Here is a 20,953-nt window from a genome sequence, read left to right on the forward strand (position 1 = left end):
CCTACCTAAAACCTTCTTTAAGAAATTCTTTGAGAAACGGTAAATGTTTTAATAAAATAAGCCCAATAATTTCTGAGGTAACTGAGAATATCTTAATATATTTAGATACATACGTGTATGTGATTTTTCTTCAACTTAAATAGTCTTGTTAATCGAATCCGTTACTTTTAATATATATAACAGAGTATTAATAATATCATAAACTTCGATTTAGGAAGCTGATGTTCCTAGATTCATAGTTTTTATATTACGGTCTTTAAAATGAATTATGTTTTAGAATGATTTGAATGTGTCACAATTAATAAAATCGGGAGAAGCTTGAAAAATTCCCTGAATTTTCCCAAGATTTTTAAAAATTTGGATGCTTTCAGTGGGACACCAAGTTCAGGTATATAAAAGAAATGTTTCTTAAATAAATGCTATGTTTTCGATGCTATACATTTCCCAACAATAACATTTCTCTGTATACGTATTTAGTAGTTGGAAATTAATCCTGAGAGAAATGTTTTTTTAACGAGTTTGGTTCATGAAAAATTTCTTTCTATGTTTGCTCTCCTTGCGGGAGACACAAAATGTCAAGAAATACTTGACCAATCACTTCAATTTTGTCCGGGATGTACAGTAGGGTGGGCCGAAAACGGCCGATTTTTTTTTTTTTTTTTTTTTTAGAAAATTAAGATTGAGTACCGTGCAAAAGTTGTAAAATGTTATATTATGTTTCCTCACCAAAACAGAGCCGGATTAAAAGATATTTAACCGGGCCCCGGAGGCCCCAAAGAACGTTAATTTTGAAAAAATATTTGCGAGTAGGAAAATATTATCGAAATAGTTCTTTTTAGAAAGTTAAGTTTGAGTACCATGCAAAAGATGTATAATATTATGTTATGTTTCCTCACCAAACTAGAGCCGGATAAAAAGATATTTAACGGGGCCCCGGGGGCCCGAAAGAAGGCTAATTTTGAAAAAAAAAGTAGCGACCAATGAAAATATTATTAAAAAATATTTTTAGAAAGTTAAGTTTCAGTACCGTGCAAAAGTTGTAGAATATTATGTTATGTTTCTTCATCAAAATAGAGCCGGATAAAAAGATATTTAACCGGGCCCCAGGGGCCCCAAAGAACGTTAATTTTAAAAAATAGTTTCGAGTAGTGAAAATATTATTGAAATATTTTTTTTTTTTTTTTTAGAAAGTTAAGTACCATGCAAAAGTTGTATAATATTATGTTATGTTTCTTCACCAAAATAGAGCCGGATAAAAAGATATTTAACCGGGCCCCAGGGGCCCGAAAGAACGCTAATTTTGAAAAAAAGTAGCGACCAATGAAAATATTATTAAAAAATATTTTTAGAAAGTTAAGTTTCAGTACCGTGCAAAAGTTGTGTAATATTATGTTATGTTTCTTCACCAAAATAGAGCCGGATAAAAAGATATTTAACCGGATCCCGGGAGCCCGAAAGAATGTTAATGCTGAAAAATATGGTTGTGAGTAGTGAAAATATTATTTAAATATTTGTTTTCAGAAAATTAAGTTTGAGTACCGCGTAAAAGTTGTATAATGTTATGTTTCTTTCCCAAAAGAGAGGCAGATAAAAATATTTCACCAGGCCCTGCGGGTCCGAAAAGTGTTATTTTGTTTTTTTTACATATACCATTATTTTAAGTATGTATAGAAAATTAGTTAAGATTTCTAATACTTTAACTTGACAAAAGGATTTTAAATGTTCTGAACTGCTGTGCAGCTCTTCGGCTGATTGGTGTTTAGTAGATATAATAGTACGGACACAAATACGTAAGGTAAGATTGGTAAGATTGAAAGATTGAAATAAGTAAGGTAAGATTGAAAAATTGACCAACAAACACCAAACCAGCCCAGAACTCACTACGGGGGGGTGGCTACACAGTGAATTCCCCCCACTCACCCTCCTCTTACTTAAAGCTCCTTAGTTGAATCTTGGAACAAAATATTGAGATTTATGTTCGAAGCTTGGTAGATACTTTCGTACTTCCAGTTTTGCGCGAATATAACCGTCTCGTGCAACACTCCCGCATACTTCTGAAGAAGATTCTGTTACTACCTTTACACACCTCTCCAAAGCCTGTATGTGGAAGGGGAACGTGACAAACTGTGAAACCTCCTCTTTTCCACAATCATTTCGGTTAATTTTTCTGTTGATACGTTAGCCAAAATTGGAGGTTTCGTTACTATTACTTCTGACCAATCGATCAAATCGATATAATCCGCATATTCTTCAGTGCTTTACCTACTGTAATTGTCAATTAGAACTATAGTTTGGTATTTTCGGCCATCAAAATAGACAATTAAAATTAGCAGCTTTACACTGTAGCTTTACACTTTGTTTTTTCTCTTTCTTTTTCTTTCTTTCTTTCTGTTTTTTTGTTAGTTTCCTACGGATTTTGTTTTTATCTACTACCTTGTCTTGCTTAGTTTTGTTCAGTAAATTCATATCTTCTAAAACAGCGGATACAATTTTAGCAGCCGACCTATTGGAGGCACCTGTTAAATCTTTTGCGGTACTCATTTGTTTAGGGCTCACTATTGTTTATTTAGGTTTACTTTAGATTTTATTCTCTAAACGATAGCTCCATGCGAACTCTTCATTGTCTGAATTCGGGGTGGAAGCACTTAATGTATGTTCCAAGTGCGGGATTGAGGCTAATGATTGTAACCCTCTTGTATTTGGTACCGCAGCATCATAATCGGTCTGTGTGTCATGCTTTCTTTTGAGCCTATGGGTTTCTGCTTTATCTACATTGCAACTCGTCATTTGTCTCTGATTTCTCTGATCTAATATGAGCTCCCACGGCGGTATTTAATTTGATTTATCACACTTACAGGTTAATTTATCGCAGCATTTGCAAGAGAAAATATCAAATAACTTCTGAGCACCGTTCTTAAATTTCTTTAATTTGGCTCTTAATGAAGGTATCTTGTTTCTTAGTGGGATTAATGAAGGTTTTGCATTTTAAATTGTAATTCAAAATCATATCCTTAATTCGAAGGCAAGACAATACAGGAAGAGAGGCTCGCAGCCATATCGTTTCTAGTTTACTTGAATTCAGCAATGTAAGCACCGCCTTCGGAAAGCCAGTGTTGTGCATTTTGCATCCAGATGCAAAAAAGTGATATTCTCTTAAAGTTTGAGAGTTCTGAGCTGGGCTCAATACGAAGGTTTTTCGTGTGTTAATATGGTAGTTATGAACGTTAGTTAAGGTCTCAATAGTTATTTGCGTATATTAAAACCACGTATTTCATGTTTTATGTATCAATAGTATTGTCTGGTAAAATGTTCTTATTACCTAAAATCATTTTATTTGAACAAAAAATTAGGCACTTTAGGGCCACGGGGGCCCGGTTAAATATTGTTTTAAAATCAACATATTTGACATGGCTTCATTTCGTACCAATGCACAACTTTTGATAACTACTCAATCCTGAATATCTGAAAAAAAAAAAAAATTTCGGCCCACCCTAATGTACAGGGTCAAAGTTAAGAATCGAATCTGTTGACGGAAAGTAATCTCAAGATATGGATAATCAAAAATCGGTTCCCCAAATATTCCTGTACGAATAAATATGGATATCATTCTTGCTTGATACATATGTGTTGTTAAGATTAGTAGATTTATATCACCACGTTTCAAGAAAATAAATCCCTATATCGGGGTCATACCTCCGCTCGTGCTCATTGTCAACTACCAGTGTTTTTCGTTAAAAATAAGGGGATAATAACGGAATAGTGAACATACGTTACTTAATATTTAGTTTTTGTATGATGTTTCTTTCTAATCGAGTTTGAAATGAAAGGAGTTACTAACGAGTTATTCAAATAAATATTCAATCTCCGGATGAAAACAGGAACACACTTTAAAGAGTCACTTCCTAGTGAGTTTGAACACACGAACATCTGCCTGATAGACTATTGACCCAAACCGCTCGACTATTTCGTAAGCAATCGCAGAGCTTCTTTTGTGTAAAGTATTTTTCTGCTCCACAATCTCTTTTGTTTAGTCTGATACAACTATGAACTTGCAATAAATACTTGGACATTACAACTCTTCCAATGTATAAAAGTAATTTTTCGAATAACTCGCGTTCGATTTTACGTCCTAATAACTGATAGAAATATAAAACAGGTTGAACCGTGAAATGATTGGGGTTGGAGTGATCGTAAATGTTTTTATAGTTAGTAGTCTGGATGTGCAAATCCGCTTAACGTGGAGATTTACTTTCTCCAAACATGGTACAGGATAATGCTGAGGATGCAAAATATTAATCTTCCCGTGAAATACAATGACAAAGGGAAACAAAATAACGTTCTCCCAGAGGTAAAAGTGGATCTGAAAAGGTAAGGAAACTGTAGGTAGGGTCATGACATTACGCCATCCCTCTGCCTATCTTTGCCCATTCTAATTTTTTAGGAACTGGGGAACGCTGTACACATTTTTGGAGGTGGGGGACGCCGTTGCCGTCGTTCCCCCTCACTTTTACCCCAAGTTCAACTCAACAAAGCTAAGGAATTAAATATTTTTGTTTTATTTTCAAATATTCATTCATCTTGAAGAAAACATTTTTAATTTGAGCTAAAATGCGTTTATAAGAGGGGAATGGATGATGATGGGGAATACAAAAACTTAAAACTTGAATTTCATTGTTGTTGTGTACACTGTGACAAACTAAATTTCTTCAGGTGTTGAAGGATACGTGGAAGTACCTCATAAAATTAAATATAGCGACACAAGGTAAGACGTGTGATGAGCTGGCTCAGTGGTAATGCGTTCTCCTCTGGTAGGCCTACATGGGGTCCTTAATTCGATCCCAGCTCGCACCAAGTGAGCTTTGTAGGTGGGCAACGATGAAGATTATTCGAAAAATAAATAAAGTTGGTTAGATTACTAGATAGCTTTTTTCTATCTCGTGCAGAATTACACTGAAATTTTTAAATTTCATTCTTTGATTTTGGGAAAAGAGGGTGTCACAGTTAGGAAAAGATAAGCACAAGCTGCTACTTCACTACATATACAATATATAAATTCGTTCTACCAAAATAAAAACTGTCAATTATTATTGGCACCGAACGACCTGTTTCTTAGCACCACAAATGTCCGTTTCTGTCGAATATTGGAGGTAAGCTCCTCTTTACCCGACTTAGGCGTCGGTTTGTCCAGATACTCCTCCGTGATGCTTGAACCATGCTTAACCAAGTTTGACATGGTGATTCGGGAGAGCGCGCGCTGAGTGTCGTACAGGGTTGCATGTCCCTATCGGACATACCATTGAGAAATAATCACCGGAAAAATGGAATGCCCATAGAGTTAACATTAGAAAAAGCATTTGGCGCGCGAATTCTTATGGTACCGGTAAACAATGGAAAATAGGATTTTTAGTATTTAGAAATAAGGCGAAGCCCTTTTCGTTTTATTCTGCGAACATAATTTTCCAAAGTCAAAGCGTATATATTGCTTTTCGCTGATACGCCAAATTCAACTACTTGCATGTCTTGTTCGTTCACGAATTGATACACTAAAAAAGTCTATCGATCAATAAAACTTTATCGCTTCGGTCAAAATTTGAAAATATTGCATACCTAGTCTCCTAAACTACGCATGTGAATTAACCTTCAAGCATATTTATCTTTCTCAACTTGATGTGATATATCGAGGGATATTATGTCTTATGTTTTGGTCATTATTTTATCTGTTAAACAGAAATTGAATTTTAAGGCTTAATTAGACTCTTATTCTATATCTCACTAATGATAACATATTCTATCATGTTGCTAGTATCGTATTGAAGAGTTTAATGAGGATACATTCCAGTATCAATTTCACATCAATAAGTGACACGGTTCTCGTGCAGCATTATTTTTTTTAAGGTTTACAAATTAATTAGTTTTCTCCATTCTCTCAAAAACTGTGCATGATGTTTCATATTCTCACATATCATGTTCAGATTAATAATTTCTGTTTATTAATATATGTCTTATTTTTTGATATTTTTCTGTTTGTTAAATGATAAAAATATTAATAATTAATTGTGCTGTTTATTTTGTTCCCAGGTTAGACTCAGTGATGTTCGAACGCTGCGAAATATAGATTCAGCTGTTGAGTTCTTCAGTTTTATAGCTCCACGGGACGCTCGGATGTGCAATGCTGATTTCGTTAACGCTCTCCAGAACATATCTTCGCCGGATAACGAAAAGGAAACTGTAAGAATAATATTTAGATAATAATCACTTTTTTCTTTGTTTCTGTTCTCCTGAAGAGTGTGTTATTTAAACTATATTATTTATTTTCTTTTCACTTACATCATCTGTAAAGTATTCGATGATTTATTCAATATTCAAACCATTAAACAGTTTCTAGTTTCGTATGTTCACTTATTTGTTTTCTTTTTTACTATTTTTTTTTTATTTCTGTCGATCTTTCATAATACACAAAGAGACGTGTTTCTCTTTCCCTACATTTTATACCAAACCATTTTAACATGTAAGTTTTTCTTTATGTAGTATGAGGGAAGCTCAAAAAAGTTTTGCACTCAGCAAATTCTGTAAGACCCAAAGAGATGAGCCTTCCATAGAATATAGCTATGATACTTCTCTACAGTCTTTACGCATTGTGATACATTTCTTCCATCTATGCTTCAAACTGTGAATTCTACTTTCCAAAAGTCCTCATTTCTTCATCAAGAAAAGGTTCTCAACATGTTTCACAAAGTTGGACCGAGGCTTCAAGCTACGCCTATTCAATATTTCCCTAATATCTCCTAGTTATAAAAATGCCACTAAGTATCATGTTACTGTTCTTATTAGGCGAAAGACTAACTTTAGGTCGCATATGTTGGTAGTATTGCACATGACCGTCTCTGGTAGGAGGACATGAACCCCCTCCCAAATCTCCTGTGTATAAGATGACCTACGTCAACGTGAATACACTTCCATAGAAGAAATAGTAAATACCGTATTCGCCAGTGTATGAAGCAGGTCTCATTTCCTTTATTCATTTTTGAAGATAAAGCATTTTTGGATAAAAGGATTCAATATATTTCAGGCAAAAAATTTCTTGAAGGCATTATATCTGGAGAACTACATACAGTGTAGCCAAACCCAAACTATCACTTAACTCAATGTTATATGCTTATTCCGTAAACAATACGAAAATTCGATTAAGGGACCGTTCAAAACTTTTGTACCCCCTGATCCAAAAAATCCAATATATTTCATTAAATCAAAAATTTTCTTGTACGCCTTATATCTAGAGAACTACATATAGAGTAGCCAAACGCAAACTACCACTTAATTCACTATGATGTGCATATTCCGTGAAAAATAGAAAACTCGATTTAGAAGCTGTTCAAAAATTTTATGGCCCCTGATCCAAAAATTAATTACTGGCCAAGATCGAAATCTTTTGATTCATTTTTGGATCATTCTTAAAATTCTTGTAATTTCAGTAGACAAATAAGTGATAGCGGTAGAAAATAACTAGTTACTACATATAACACTTGGAAATATAAAGTGACATTTTCAGGAAGGAAACAACCGGTGACCTGTTAGCCCCCCATGTAAGCAAATTTGATTGGAATTCAGCCAAATCATTTAACCATCGTTTGATCGCGTTTGATCCCCAACAATTATTGTTTGATCGCCAACAATTATCGTTTGATCGCCACGCGTATTGACATAATAAAGTAATTATGTAGGGGGCTAATAGGTTAACCTGTTAGTCCCCCCATTGAACCAAATTTGATCGGAATTGGGTCAGATAGTTTCATCGTCGTTTGATCGCGTTTGATCGCCACGCGTATTGACGTAATACAAGTAAATAGGTACGGGGTTAACAGGTTAACCTGTTAGCCCCCCATCGAACCAAATTTGATCGGAATTGGTTCAGATCGTTTAATCGTTGTTTGATCGCGCTTGATCGACAACAATTATCACTTGATCGCCACGCGTATTGGCGTAATACAAGTAAATAAGTAGGGGGCTAACGGGTTAACGTCTTAGCAATCCATCGAACCAAATTTGATCGGAATTGGATCAGATCGTTTCATCGTCGCTTGATCGCCAACAATTATCGTTTGATTGGAACGCGTTTTGAAAATAATACAAATAATTATGTACGGGGGCTAACAAGTTAACCTGTTAGCCTCCCCATCGAGCTAAATTTGATCGGAATTGGGTAAGATCGTTTCATCGTCGTTTGATCGCCAACAATGATCGTTTTACCGCCACGCGAATTGACGTAACAAAAGTAAATAAGTGTGGGAGGGGTTAACATGTTAACTCCCCATCGAACAAAATTTGATCGGAATTGGGTCAGATTGTTTCATCGTCGTTCGATCGCATTTCATACCCAACAATTATCGTTTGATCGCGTTTCATCGCCAACATTATCGTTTGATCGCCAACAATTAACGTTTGATCGCCATGCGTATTGACGTAATAGAAAGGCCCGAGTCAAAACGGCCCTGCGTTAAAGGTCTCCGGTAATAAGAGCCTGGGTGAAAAGGACCCCGTGTCCAATGGGCCCGAGTCAAAAGTTCTTCGCGACAAAAAGGCAGGAGTCAAAAGTGCGCCGCGTCTATGAGAGCCGGGTCAAACGAGCTCCACATTAAAAAACCTTGAGATATAGAATTAAAAGCACAAAAAGTATAAAAATTCTTACTAGATGAAAAATATTCTGCAACAGAAGACGAGGACTCACTAAATGATGTACTGTACGTAGCAAGACTAACATAAAACGTTCATCAACAGCCGAAAAATGTAATATAAGACTCTCATCTTATAAGAGCTTCAATTGTTAGCAATTAAACTATCTGGTCCAATTCCGATAAATATTGCTTCTACGGTGGTGTCACATTGTAACCTTTTAGCCCCCTACAATTTTATGTGTATTACGCCAGTACGGTGACAAACAATAATTGTTGGCGATTAAACACGATCATAGGACGATGAAACGATTTGACAAAATTAAAAACAAACTTGATCTAATAGCGGGCGGAAACGTTAACTTGGTGCCTCCCTAAAAAATAATGTGTAGTACTTCAATAATTGGAGCGAACAATAGATTAATCTGGGAGATCAAACACAATAAAACGATCGATTCACTTCGTTCTTCCTCTCCACTGTCTGTTCACACATTTGTTCTATATCGTATAAACATCTTCAATTTTCAATGAATATTTCATCTATATTTTTTAAACAGTGATTTACAAGTACTTAACGCGATTGGAAGAAATTATTTAAAAGTAGAAGAAAATGTAATTAGCGAGAACATACAATTTTATGAGAGATATGAATGTTTTTGATGGAGAAAGAACAGGATAGATATCGATGAAGACGATTGAAGGAAAAGAAACGACAGGTGTGATCTTTCGTCCGATAATAACTGAATTCGCTAATAATAATAATTAAGAACTTTATGATATAAGCAAAAGTAGTTTTAAAAATCAACCTGGAAGTCTTCATTCTATAAACAAAGATTTTAAATAGATTAAGATAAAGAGTAATTATATGCCAGTAAAAATTTTCAAATTAATAAATGTCAGATAACTATACGATATCGTGAAAGAAACAGAACTAAAAGGCTCGGTTGTAGAAGAAATATTGAATACAAAGAATGAAATAAAAGTATGGAAGTAACATTAAACTGAAAAATTTATGAACCTGAACATTTATAAAGCAAATCAAGATTTTAAGAAAACCGACAAAGCAAATGGAGTCTCCAATATACATAATGGTGATTAATAAAAATAAAGGATTAGAAGATGCGAAATTTTAATAATGTATAGGGAAATAACATTAATGGAAATGGAAAAAAAATTCAATATAGAAATAAGAATGAAAAATTGTTTAGGGTAACGATAAATACATGATGAGGAAATGGGCTAAAGCATGGCACGCCAGAATTAACAAGAAAGCAGGGAATGCACATCTAAATACGTACAGATCGTTTGTAGCAGAGAATGAAATAGCAATATATCAACTTACGATGGTGCCATCGCTGAATCAAAGAATGCAAAGTGATGTTCTGAAACTCATCAGAATACTAAAATCGGACGAAATTGATATAATACAGAAGGTTAATGCAGTGTAATGTCTCAGTGCATTTCATCCAGATGTGATTAGAGATTTTTGTAACTTTATTTTATTACTTACGCCAACTTTAAAAGTAGTAGCAGACCTATGTGCATGAAAGGGTGCGTCTGTCACCGTTTGGAAAAGACATTAACCATAAATACAATACCCTAGTTAACCATGTATTTTCATACATATACAATACAGAAATATACATTTTTCCAACAAAATAAAAATCGTAAATTATTATTGGCGTCGAACGTTATACTCTTAAGCACTACAAAAGTTCGTTCTATCGATTTTCTCGATAGCTATGCATTGAAATTTGTCCAAAACCTATTATTTTGTTCATCTATGTAGATGTGATCTATCAACTGATACCCATACGTTTTATCTTTAGATAATACGTTAGTTACACAGAAATCAAAACTTAACATTTAATGACAATATTACAGCCTATAATCATAATCATCTACTTGTCGCAACTGAAAAGCTTCCTTGCTCTACTGTCTTCAGCTAACCTCTTCAAGCATGATTTTTCAGTTTTGATACCGTCCATCAATTGTGGCCTCCTTCGCCCCCTCCTTCTCTTTTCTGCTACTATACCTTCTATCAAATCCCAGGCAGTTTCTCTTCCTCTTTTCAATAATATCTAAAATTGTTTTTTTTTCTCCCCTACCATTTCTAACACCTTCTCATTCGTTTTCTGCTCGACCCTGATAATTCTCTTCCTTCTTCTTTACACCTACATTTCAAAACCTTCCAGTTGTTTCTCATTACTTTTGTGTAATGTTCCTGACCAATACAATACAATACTCCATACACAGCATTCTATGACTCATTTTCTCAACTCGTTATTCAACATCTCGAACATTCAACATTCTATTTTCTCTCCTCCTACTTCTATATTTGACACTGACCATTATGTTCCAATCACCATGACTTTTGTCTTTCTAACATTTATTTTCATCCCATATTGGACACAGCCCTTCCTCAAGTTTTCTAATATCTTATTGATTTTCTCTTCAGATTTCGCAACAAGCACCATATCACATGCAAACCGTATACACCTAATCATTCTCCCTCCTACTGAAATGCCGTCTTTATTACGCAGGCTCTTTGTCACTATCTCTTTTAAATGGATATTAAAATAATGTTGACGAGAGGCAGCCTACCTCTCAAGCTTCTTTGGCATAATTTTGCATTAGGTGAATTTTGGACGGCAAATATTGAATTCAAAATTATCTCTTTTTTTCCATACATACATTATATTGCCAGAGGTTATTAGGCGAATTTTGGAAAGGTTATACTTGAAAGGTTGAGTTGGACGGGTTTAATTGGGGAGTAAGATGTAATTGGCATTGATTCAAATTCTAAATTGAGCACAGTCCGTCCGAACACTTCAGCATTTTCTTCTGCAGAAGAACACCTTGACTCAGCATTCCTATTCTATTGGACTTGATGTTTTCACCTTACTTGGCCAAAAGATTACTCCAACATTGATTTGTCCCTTTTCCGGGAAATCGATCAACAGGATTACTCTAGCATCCCACAAAACTGAGAGAAGAAGCTTGCCAGCATGTGGGCTGACTATGAATTTCTTGTGTGGTGGTGGCTGAGGATATGTCCATTTCTTGCTCGTTTTGTTTTCTTGGATCACAGCAATGGACCTGTCACAATAGATGGGAAAGACCTCTTCCTCTGAGCACAGGGAGCCAAAATTGTCTACAGATGTTGTGCCTTGCTTGTTTAGGGGCATTTGTCAATATTCTAGTACTAAAAGTGCTGAGACCTAGGAGACAGCGACACAACTAGGCTAGTTGTCGTTCGGAGCAAAAACTTGCTTTAGTACCTCCTTCCCCTGAACAACAAACCAAAACGCTCCCCGACTAGACCTGATATTGGCATCACACAGTAATTCTCCTATTCCATTTTTTTCCTTCAAGTGGTAAAGCTTGATTTCAAAATTGCAATACCTAATTTAATTTTTAGTACAAGATAAAATACTAAACTAATTAGTATTTGATTGCCAAATAATCTGAGAGTAGCATGTACTTATACACTTATCATAGTAACTACAAATCTTAATGTTTTTGGAATTAAATCAGGATGTGCACAGAGAAAAATCCGTTCTCCGGACAGCGGTATATTGTACAAATATACGGTATCCTCTTGCTCACTATAGAAATAAGTACGGAGCATAAGTTATCCGTATGCTACATAGGCACTGTCCTTAGATGTTACATCATGCCATTGCAGGATGTCTGACATCTAACAGTTTTCCGTATATCACATGCATATACTTATGTTTCCTTCGTCAGCTATATGTTATATACATCCACTTGTATGTGAGATCCTGACCGCCTACATTGTTTCATACGGAAAGTACGTATAGATGGAACACTTATACAGAAAGTATTATGAAACATGCGTTTTCAGTTATACGTCTAGTGTACGTTAAGTCCAAAAACTACAGGAATTACGCATGTAACCTATCTTTTTAAGTATGCCACCTACAATTTTTTTTCTCAGTGTGTGTATGTGTAGACTGAATCAACAGTCAGTTGCTTTACAATAGAATGATCATGACAAATTCAAATTACGACAAACAGCAAGCTGTTTGTCTTTATCCCTTATCGGATCCCATGGTACAATTTGTACATACGGGTGTTTCATGGTACATTGCGTTATTTCTCTTCTGTTTGAGCTTTTTAGTCCGGTTTTTTTTTTCAAGTCCAGAGGCCTTGTAGAAGACATTACGTATAGTTTCAGACTGTCCTGCGTCCAGAAATAGGAGGTGATGACGTCATCAGTCAAAAATTTATTTTCTCATTTTCTAAGCCTATGTTCAATATTTTTTGGCGAGCTTATTTTTGAACGTAGAAGATTGAAATTTTGCACAAACATTCAGTCTACCGAGTAGTATTTACCAGATTTTTTTTCCGATGGCAGTGCTAAAACAGGGGGGGAACCAGAGGGGGAAAGGGGTAAAAAAGGGATTTTTTACCCCCAAAATCCCGTTTTTCGTAATTTTCCCGCCTTACATACATGATAGGACCACGTAAGTCATACCGTCTGAAAGGCAGTTCCATTCTGAAGAGAACGGCGGTCAAATTATTATCCTAGGGTAATTAGGGATGTCTCAGGGAATTTTTAAAAAATATACTTCTATATAGGGAAAAATGGGGAATTGTCGGTATATATATTTTTGGCGGGCTTATTTTTGAACGTAGAAGATTGAAATTTTGCACAAACATTCAGTCCACCAAGTAGTATTTACCAGAAGTTTTTTTCCGATTTCTGCGTAAAAACAGGGGAGTCCAGAGGGGCAAAAGTTAAAAAAAAGGGAAATTTTGCCCCAAAAATCCCTTTTTTCAGGAATTTCCCGCCTTAGATACATGATGGAGACATGTGAATGGTACCGCCTGAAAGACAGTTCTATTCTGAAGAGAATGATTGGCGAATTATAGTCCTAGGGTAATTAGGGATGTCTCAGGAATTTTTTCCCTGAGATCATAGTGTTTTATGGTAATTTGGGGCATTGTGGGAATTTTTGGTACAAATTCTCTCGCCCTTACTATTCAAGATAGAAACTTGGAATTTGGCACACACATTCAATATACCAAGTACTATTTATCAGATTTTTTTAGATGGCTACGATTACACAGGGGGGTCCAGGGGGGCCAAAGTTCGTGAAAAAAATTCTCTCCGAAATTTTCACTTTGACATTTTTTCCCGCTTCTGGTATATGGTATGGGCATGCAAGTGATACCATTTGAAAGCCAGTTCTATTCTGAAGAGAACGAGGAATGGGCCATGATCCTAGGATAAATAGTGACGATGCAGTAGCTGCTTGACTGAAAGTCTAAAAAATAGCCCAAAATGCCAGGATCCTAAAAGGGTTAATATTATACTTAGATATTTTGCAAATCTTTTAAATCAATGTAACTTAAATAAAAACACAAAAATCTGGAACTAAAATTTAACTTTGCGAACTCTTTTTGATGCAAAGGTTTTTACTATGTCCTCAAAAGATAGCTTTGAATCTAACTTATGCTCTTGGATATGATACTAAGCTTGGTGAGTTGTTGTTGTCTTGTTAAGATTCTGAGGTAAATTTTTATGATCTTTAGTTTGCTAAAACTACTTTCCTTGCCTTGTAGGGAAAATAAATATTTGTCCCACCAAACCGGCGCCCGGAGCACAAGTCCCGTTTGCCTTCCCCTTTAGTTACTGCTAGGAGAACCGTAATTGGTAATGAAGGATGCCGTGAATAAACCTGACACTGATCTTTAGAATGTTTACTAACTGCTCAATTGTTTTCCATAAATTTTCTGACCTTTGTTGACCATTATTCATTTTAAGCGATTGCTGGTGGTCTACTCCTTAGTTTATCATCAGTGCTCGCCCGATCTCGTTTAAATTCGTTTGAGCATCTGAAAACTGAGGTTCTGTGTAGGGGAGCCAGCACGTGAGCTGACTACGACTTCAAAATCTTCGTTCTTACAAATCTTCTGCATTCGTTTGTGTATTACGGTTTAAGCAACTCTTTCCAACATTAGAAACTTTGTCCGCGTTGCTCAAGTTTCGTCATTTTCCTTGAATGAGGTACATTGCTTCAGATGGTTTCATCTGGAACAGAAACAACCAAAGATTAGTAGCTCCAGTTTTTAACAACAACTAATAATAAATATGTAAGCATGAGTTCAAAGCTTCATGCCCATATAGTTTATGGAATGGTTTGAGTGCATTCTTTTAAATAGTCCTTGTATATATTAAGAAGCAAATTCAGTAATATAATAAACTCCCCAAAAAATGTTGTTCTAGTTCCCTAAGAAGGCAGATACGAAAGAATAAGGGCTAATTCTTAGTATTAATAGAAACTCTTTTTTTATTAGTAAATATTTACGTTAGGTACATACTTTGCATAGTAATGTATCCAAATAAACATATTTTTTTGAAACTTGACTATATCTTCAAACGAAATTCACTGTTTTCAGATTAAGGTCATAAGATTAAGTACAACTAACAATTGAGGCTCCTAGTATCAAAAACCGCCAAATCCATTTTTTAAAAGCGAAATTGAGTAATATATCTTTTGTTATATGTTTAATCTAAAGGAATTCCATGGAAACAGAATTTAGATTAAAAGCTTAATATTTCATACTAAAAATCTAGTTCAAATATGGGACTTTGTACGCGTATATGTGCAGATTCACTGCACATTTTGCAAGATTAGTCGAAACTAAGCTAAATGGACGTCGCGGATTTTGATATAAGAAGCCTCAATTGTATTGTTTTAGAAGTTATGTCTCTCTTTAAGAAACTTTAGAGTCTTATTGGGTTTTATATGTATTTTATTGCAGGAATCGTTAGCAAAATTGAAGAAATTATGTTCACGTTCATCACATGTGGGATTCTCTGGGCCTAAACGTATCAGCTTGGTCAATAGTATCACAACGGAAGCTAAGTGTATGTACAAACTCCAGTTTTTTACCTTTGCTACTGTGTGAATGCTGCACCTAATATAAATTAAAGATTATTGGTCTCCATTCTAGTTCCTCAATGTATCTAATTTGCATAATTTATCTAATCAATATGCATCCAAGGTTATCACTAAAGTAACCACTATGGGCGTGTATGCGTCCTATTATGGAAAATTAAGGTTGCCAGATTTGTAAAATCAAAAAGGAGGACACTTTGGCTTTTAAGAAAGTCACTAAAAAAATTGCTTTTACCGAAACTTAAGTTTGCTTCATATATTTTAAAGAAAAAGAATATATTGTAGAAATTAATACATTATTAAAATAAACTAATACAAAAAGTGCAACTGCAAAATGAGGACTGACTAGCAGCCAGCAATAGTATTGATATTTTTAAGTCATGATATTTAATAAAGTCATCTTACTAACAACTTATTTATCCTATCTCCATTCTGGCAATATTTTATGCATCTTGGAAACCTATTTCATTGATTAATCTCCGAAATCGTCCCTGTTTCATTAATTAATTGACTTGTTTCATTAATTAGTCCCCAAACTAAAAGAAGGAGGACAAAAGCGCGTCCGGCTTGAGTATAAAGCCGGACATTAATTTTTATGCCCAAAAGCCGGACGCAGGTGTAAAAGTGGATCTGAAAACAAAGGTATAGGGACGCATGACGTCACGACGTCCATCATGCCTATTTTTATACATTGTATTTTTTTTAGGAAGTGGACGGACACCATGGATATTTTTTGGAAGTGGAGAACGACTTCCCCTAGCGTTCCCCCTCCCTTGGTTCTACAGAAGTATTTGTCGAAAATGAAACGTCAGGCGTTTTTGTCGAATATTTCCAAATCTCCCGTAGACAACTTTTATTGCTATTTTCGACAGTTTTAATGCATTTCCTCATTTTATAATCTATTTGAAATTTGTTTGCAGAGAAAAGAAACTAAAGTTTCAAATATAGATCGTCAAAGTCAATTTTAATGAAATGATTTAAGTTAAAATATATTCTTATAACTACTTGTTGCGCCTACGTCTTCAGCCAGCTGTATATTATACAATATTAAACATGGTTAATTAGAAAAGAACTATGATTGTTTACATTTAATATATATATATATATATTAAATGTAAACGGCTTGGGAAACATAATATGTCACATTTTCTAACTTTCGAGGAAACTGGGAAAGAAGGTTCAACATTCTCATGCTATTCAAGCCAATGATACATAGCAGACAAGCTTCCCCTGCCATTTATAGATGCATTTCGGAAATTAAACTACCTACATACTGTTCTATGAATCAATCTGACCTAATAACTCAATTTCACTGAAAGTGGTTGCTACCTACCGTTTCCCTTGGGTGCTGGCTCCCGAAGAACTCCCTAAGAAAACAGCTGATAACAATTCTGGTTCAGGCTCATACTCTGTTTGGACGCTGATTGATAATATTGAGATATGACAAGTGATTTGACATGAGCCACGTTGGTGCTTTTGAGACTCAGGTTGTATTATACTTACTTTTGCGTATGCACACGCATACATATACGCAACTGGCAAGCCGTCTGCTCGCAGGAATTTACACACACATGAATGAGGACGATGATATTTTCTTAGGTAAATTCAAATTTATTGAGTATGGATATATGTGGGTACGGAACGGAATAAATAAATATATATATATATATATATATATATTAACAACACACAAAATTCTCACTTGACAGAGCTAAATGCTCAAACAGAATAAATTGCACTGCGGCAATCGAATAAGCGAAATGGAGAATAAAACTCTTAACACTGCATGGTAAATGTAGATATGCGCACACGATATACGAACACTAGAAACATAGCCCTTGTTTAAATATCATTAGCACTATAAATTGACTCTTTGCACTGAGTCAAGACTTTCACTGAGTAATAATGACAATGGGAAAGGGGAAATGCTGGAAAAACGCTGGTCAACGAAGTATCTTGACTCCAAAAGGACGCTACATATCCCGAAGGTATCTGTTTGTCCTTTTGCTTCACATCCTATATATTAATGTCACACCGCGAAGTTCTTCATACTATGACTTCTTGCTGTCACTTCTATAAGCGAACTCTTTTTGCTAACTCTCCGCTTCTACTGACTCTTGGGAACAACCCGTTTTCTGCACTTAGGGTTGACAATGCACTCTATCAAATAATAAAAAAATGTTAATGTTTTCTACATTCATACGCAGTGCCAATGGGTCAATGTTATAATAGAGAACTCTGGCAACACTTTGATTTGGTCCCGTGAGAAAGAAGCTTGAAAATGATAGTTAAAAAAAGTGTAGCAGTCTAAATCGATAAATTCTTTCCATGGTTATAGGATTTTTATGCACTACTGTTATACATGAAACAGTTCAGTGAAAAGGAGCGAACGATGGTAATTGTGTGTATGAGTCATTCCACCTACGGCTCCTGCAGGACGTGAACACTTGTTCTCACAGCAGGAAGGATGATGTAATAAGAGTGCGTGAGAACACGACAAACACAATATTATTCCCACACAATATCAACTTCGTATCCAAAAATATTCCCAATCTTAATAAATGTTGTTAAGAAAAAGGTATATGCGGATCAGTCATGGTGACGAAGACTATAAGTTGGAAACTATTTTAAGGAAAGAAAAAAATAAATTTGTTGCGACGAAACACTCTGGCTAGACGATAAGAGTTGCATTGAAAAACAACAAGTTCTTTGTTCTATCGTGAGAAATGATAAGAACGGCCGAAGAACACCTGCATACACAGAAAAGGTTGAAATTCTCACCAAAAGAGAAATAGCTTTTCATTTCTATGAGTAAAATAATAATTTCGTTGCATGAATAAAAGTTAAAAGAAAATACACTGGTCGTCCAAAAACATAGTTTTGTGGCCGGGCAGACGGTCACATGGTGCTCACCATTATTTTTATCCTTATATATATTACTCACCAACTTCATACGTTGTTACGCAATTATTCAAACTCTTCGTTTCACGCAAAAACTTGAGTCCTATTAGCGTTAGACAGGGAAGGCATACCACACACAGCGACATCTATTAGGGTAACTGTTCTTTTTTATTAGCTATTAGCGTAATACCCAGAGACGTTTGCCGTTTAACCTTCGATTATATCCTTTGGCTTTCTACAACTAACATTACCAATCTCTTAAGCAAGGTTACAATGGTAGCATGCTTGCAGTATAGTGCGTCGCATAGACTAACACATTTCTCTTTTGCAATTATCAGAGCAACCCACATTATGTTTATTTTTTCTTTAATTGTTTTATTTTTTCCAAATTATGCTTTATTATGCCTTATTGTTAATTTCAATCATTGTTTTACATTAATCGTGTATAATGAATAATATTTATTATACATTAAATATTCTAAATATCTTGATCTATTTATTAATATTTACGCAACCAGTTTCTTTCATATTTAATGAACTTTCTATTCAATGCACTGTAAAGAGATATGCTTTAATCGAGTCAGTTTTTTTTTATCACTTGTGTGTATCTTAGAGATGTATATATACAAAAAGGGAAAGTAAAAGATGCCACCAAAAATACAGAAAGTGTTCAAGTTCAAGAGATGCTCATAACAATATAGTGTGGAGTTCTTGTACACTTTTTGTACATTTTGAACCATCATACAAAGCTGCGCAGTTACACTTAGAAACTATTGTTTATTCCGTGGAGTATACTTTGCGCCCGTAGATTTAGCGCCCACATATAATATCGTGCACTTAGCGCCCAGAAAATATTTGATGCTTATCAGTGTGCTAGGGTTGACCAAAGAGAGAACTAGTTTTTATGTATAAATGTAATTTCGTACTCATATCTATCCCCGTCCCCTCTCTTTTCACGACTAAAGAACAAGGAGTTTTCACTTGAAAGATCCTGCTATTCTTGCTGCACAATTGTCATGTCACTTTTAAAACCCCTTAGGCAAGTTGAAAGAAATGTGTTCTTTTCTTTCTCTTCTGCTCACCACCGTCAGCTCTAACACTCTGACTTTTCATGTACATCTGTAATTACGTACAATTTAATTACGACTTAAGAACATTACCATATCATCTATGAGATTTTCATATGTGGATGTGAATTCATGTGCTAGTGTTATTTTAAAATTTATATAGTTTTAAATAATAATAATTACACGCACCTTAATGCAAATACTACGAGTACTGCATCAAAAACAGCAATTATTTATGCACATTACATAACTTCATTTCCTATCGTAAATACAGGGTGTCAGGGGGCAAAATTCAACTGCCAAAATTTGGTGGGTAATTCTTTATATCAAATGAAAATAAAACGTACTAATAAACATGTGTCATAAAACGACTCCTTTCAGTGTTATAAGCCGCCCTAAACGCAATCAATTACATTTTAAACTCTAGTTTGAAAATAATGGAACATATCGCAAGTAGTTAAAGAAATCAGGCAAGAACTAGTATTTACTCTATCTAAATATCCATACAAGGATAGGCTTTTAACCCTAGGACTACCAGATGGGTCCATTGCACTCGTACGCATACTTTCTTTAATAATTACTAAGTCTTAGTAAGTATTGAGATTCTATGACATTTCCCTGGTTGTGTTCTTGTGTTGTGTTATTTAAGTTTTTTTTATATTTATTTATTTCCGTGAGTCAAGTGATAGTTTTTAAAATTTATAGCATTGGGTACCGAGTGGGTCCATTAAACTCCAGCCTTAATGCAGAAATATGAGGATGGATTCAGTATAGATTGAGATTGTGGCTCGTAGCAAAGTTAACGTTCTGATAATCTTCTAACTGTTCTAATGAAGTCAGATATAACATATTACAACTTTATATGTTATTATGTAGTTTGATTGATTTAATTATTTGCAATTTTGCTTATTTTAGTAGCAGGTTTTCTTTATTTATTCACTTATATAAGTCTCTTGTCAGAAGCATAGTTGTTGCTTTTGCGTATTCAGTGGCAGTTTCCGGGGATCTGGACTCCCAAGCCCCAACATTTTTAATAGTTGCTAGAATAAAACCTAAATTTGCGCTTTCAGTCTCCATATTGACAAAAAAAAAAAAGTTTTCCGGAGTAGGACACTGACCCCCCCAATAGAAATCGTGGCTTTGCCACTGATTGTATGTAAAGTTTTGTTTATTATTAGTGTGTTTTGACTATTGCACGTGGTATATTAACAGATCACTAACAATACACGTCACTGTTGATGGTAGAGGAGGAATATTTTTGGTAAATCAATAAACGATGAAGAAATTAATTTCCGACAGACGATAAGATATTAGCAGACTTATATACAAATGCAACTGAAGTTTCTTGTTCAGGTACCGATATTGAAATGAGACGTTGAGTAGT

General features: G+C 35.0%; 1 protein-coding gene across 2 annotated transcripts in view; it reads left to right on the top strand.

Annotated features, from left to right (window-relative positions):
- Window positions 1-20,953, top strand: part of LOC145680827 (uncharacterized) — a 110,454-nt gene that overhangs the window by 29,388 nt on the left and 60,113 nt on the right. For both annotated transcript variants that reach the window (XM_081751921.1, XM_081751922.1), the window contains exons 2-3: window positions 6,079-6,228; window positions 15,465-15,570. In XM_081751921.1, coding sequence (XP_081608047.1) covers window positions 6,079-6,228; window positions 15,465-15,570 — 256 coding nt within the window. The remainder of the gene's footprint in view (window positions 1-6,078; window positions 6,229-15,464; window positions 15,571-20,953) is intronic.

Source organism: Thermobia domestica, chromosome 3 (assembly GCF_964235325.1).
Source record: "Thermobia domestica chromosome 3, izTheDome1.hap1.1, whole genome shotgun sequence".
NCBI classification, from domain to species: domain Eukaryota; kingdom Metazoa; phylum Arthropoda; class Insecta; order Zygentoma; family Lepismatidae; genus Thermobia; species Thermobia domestica.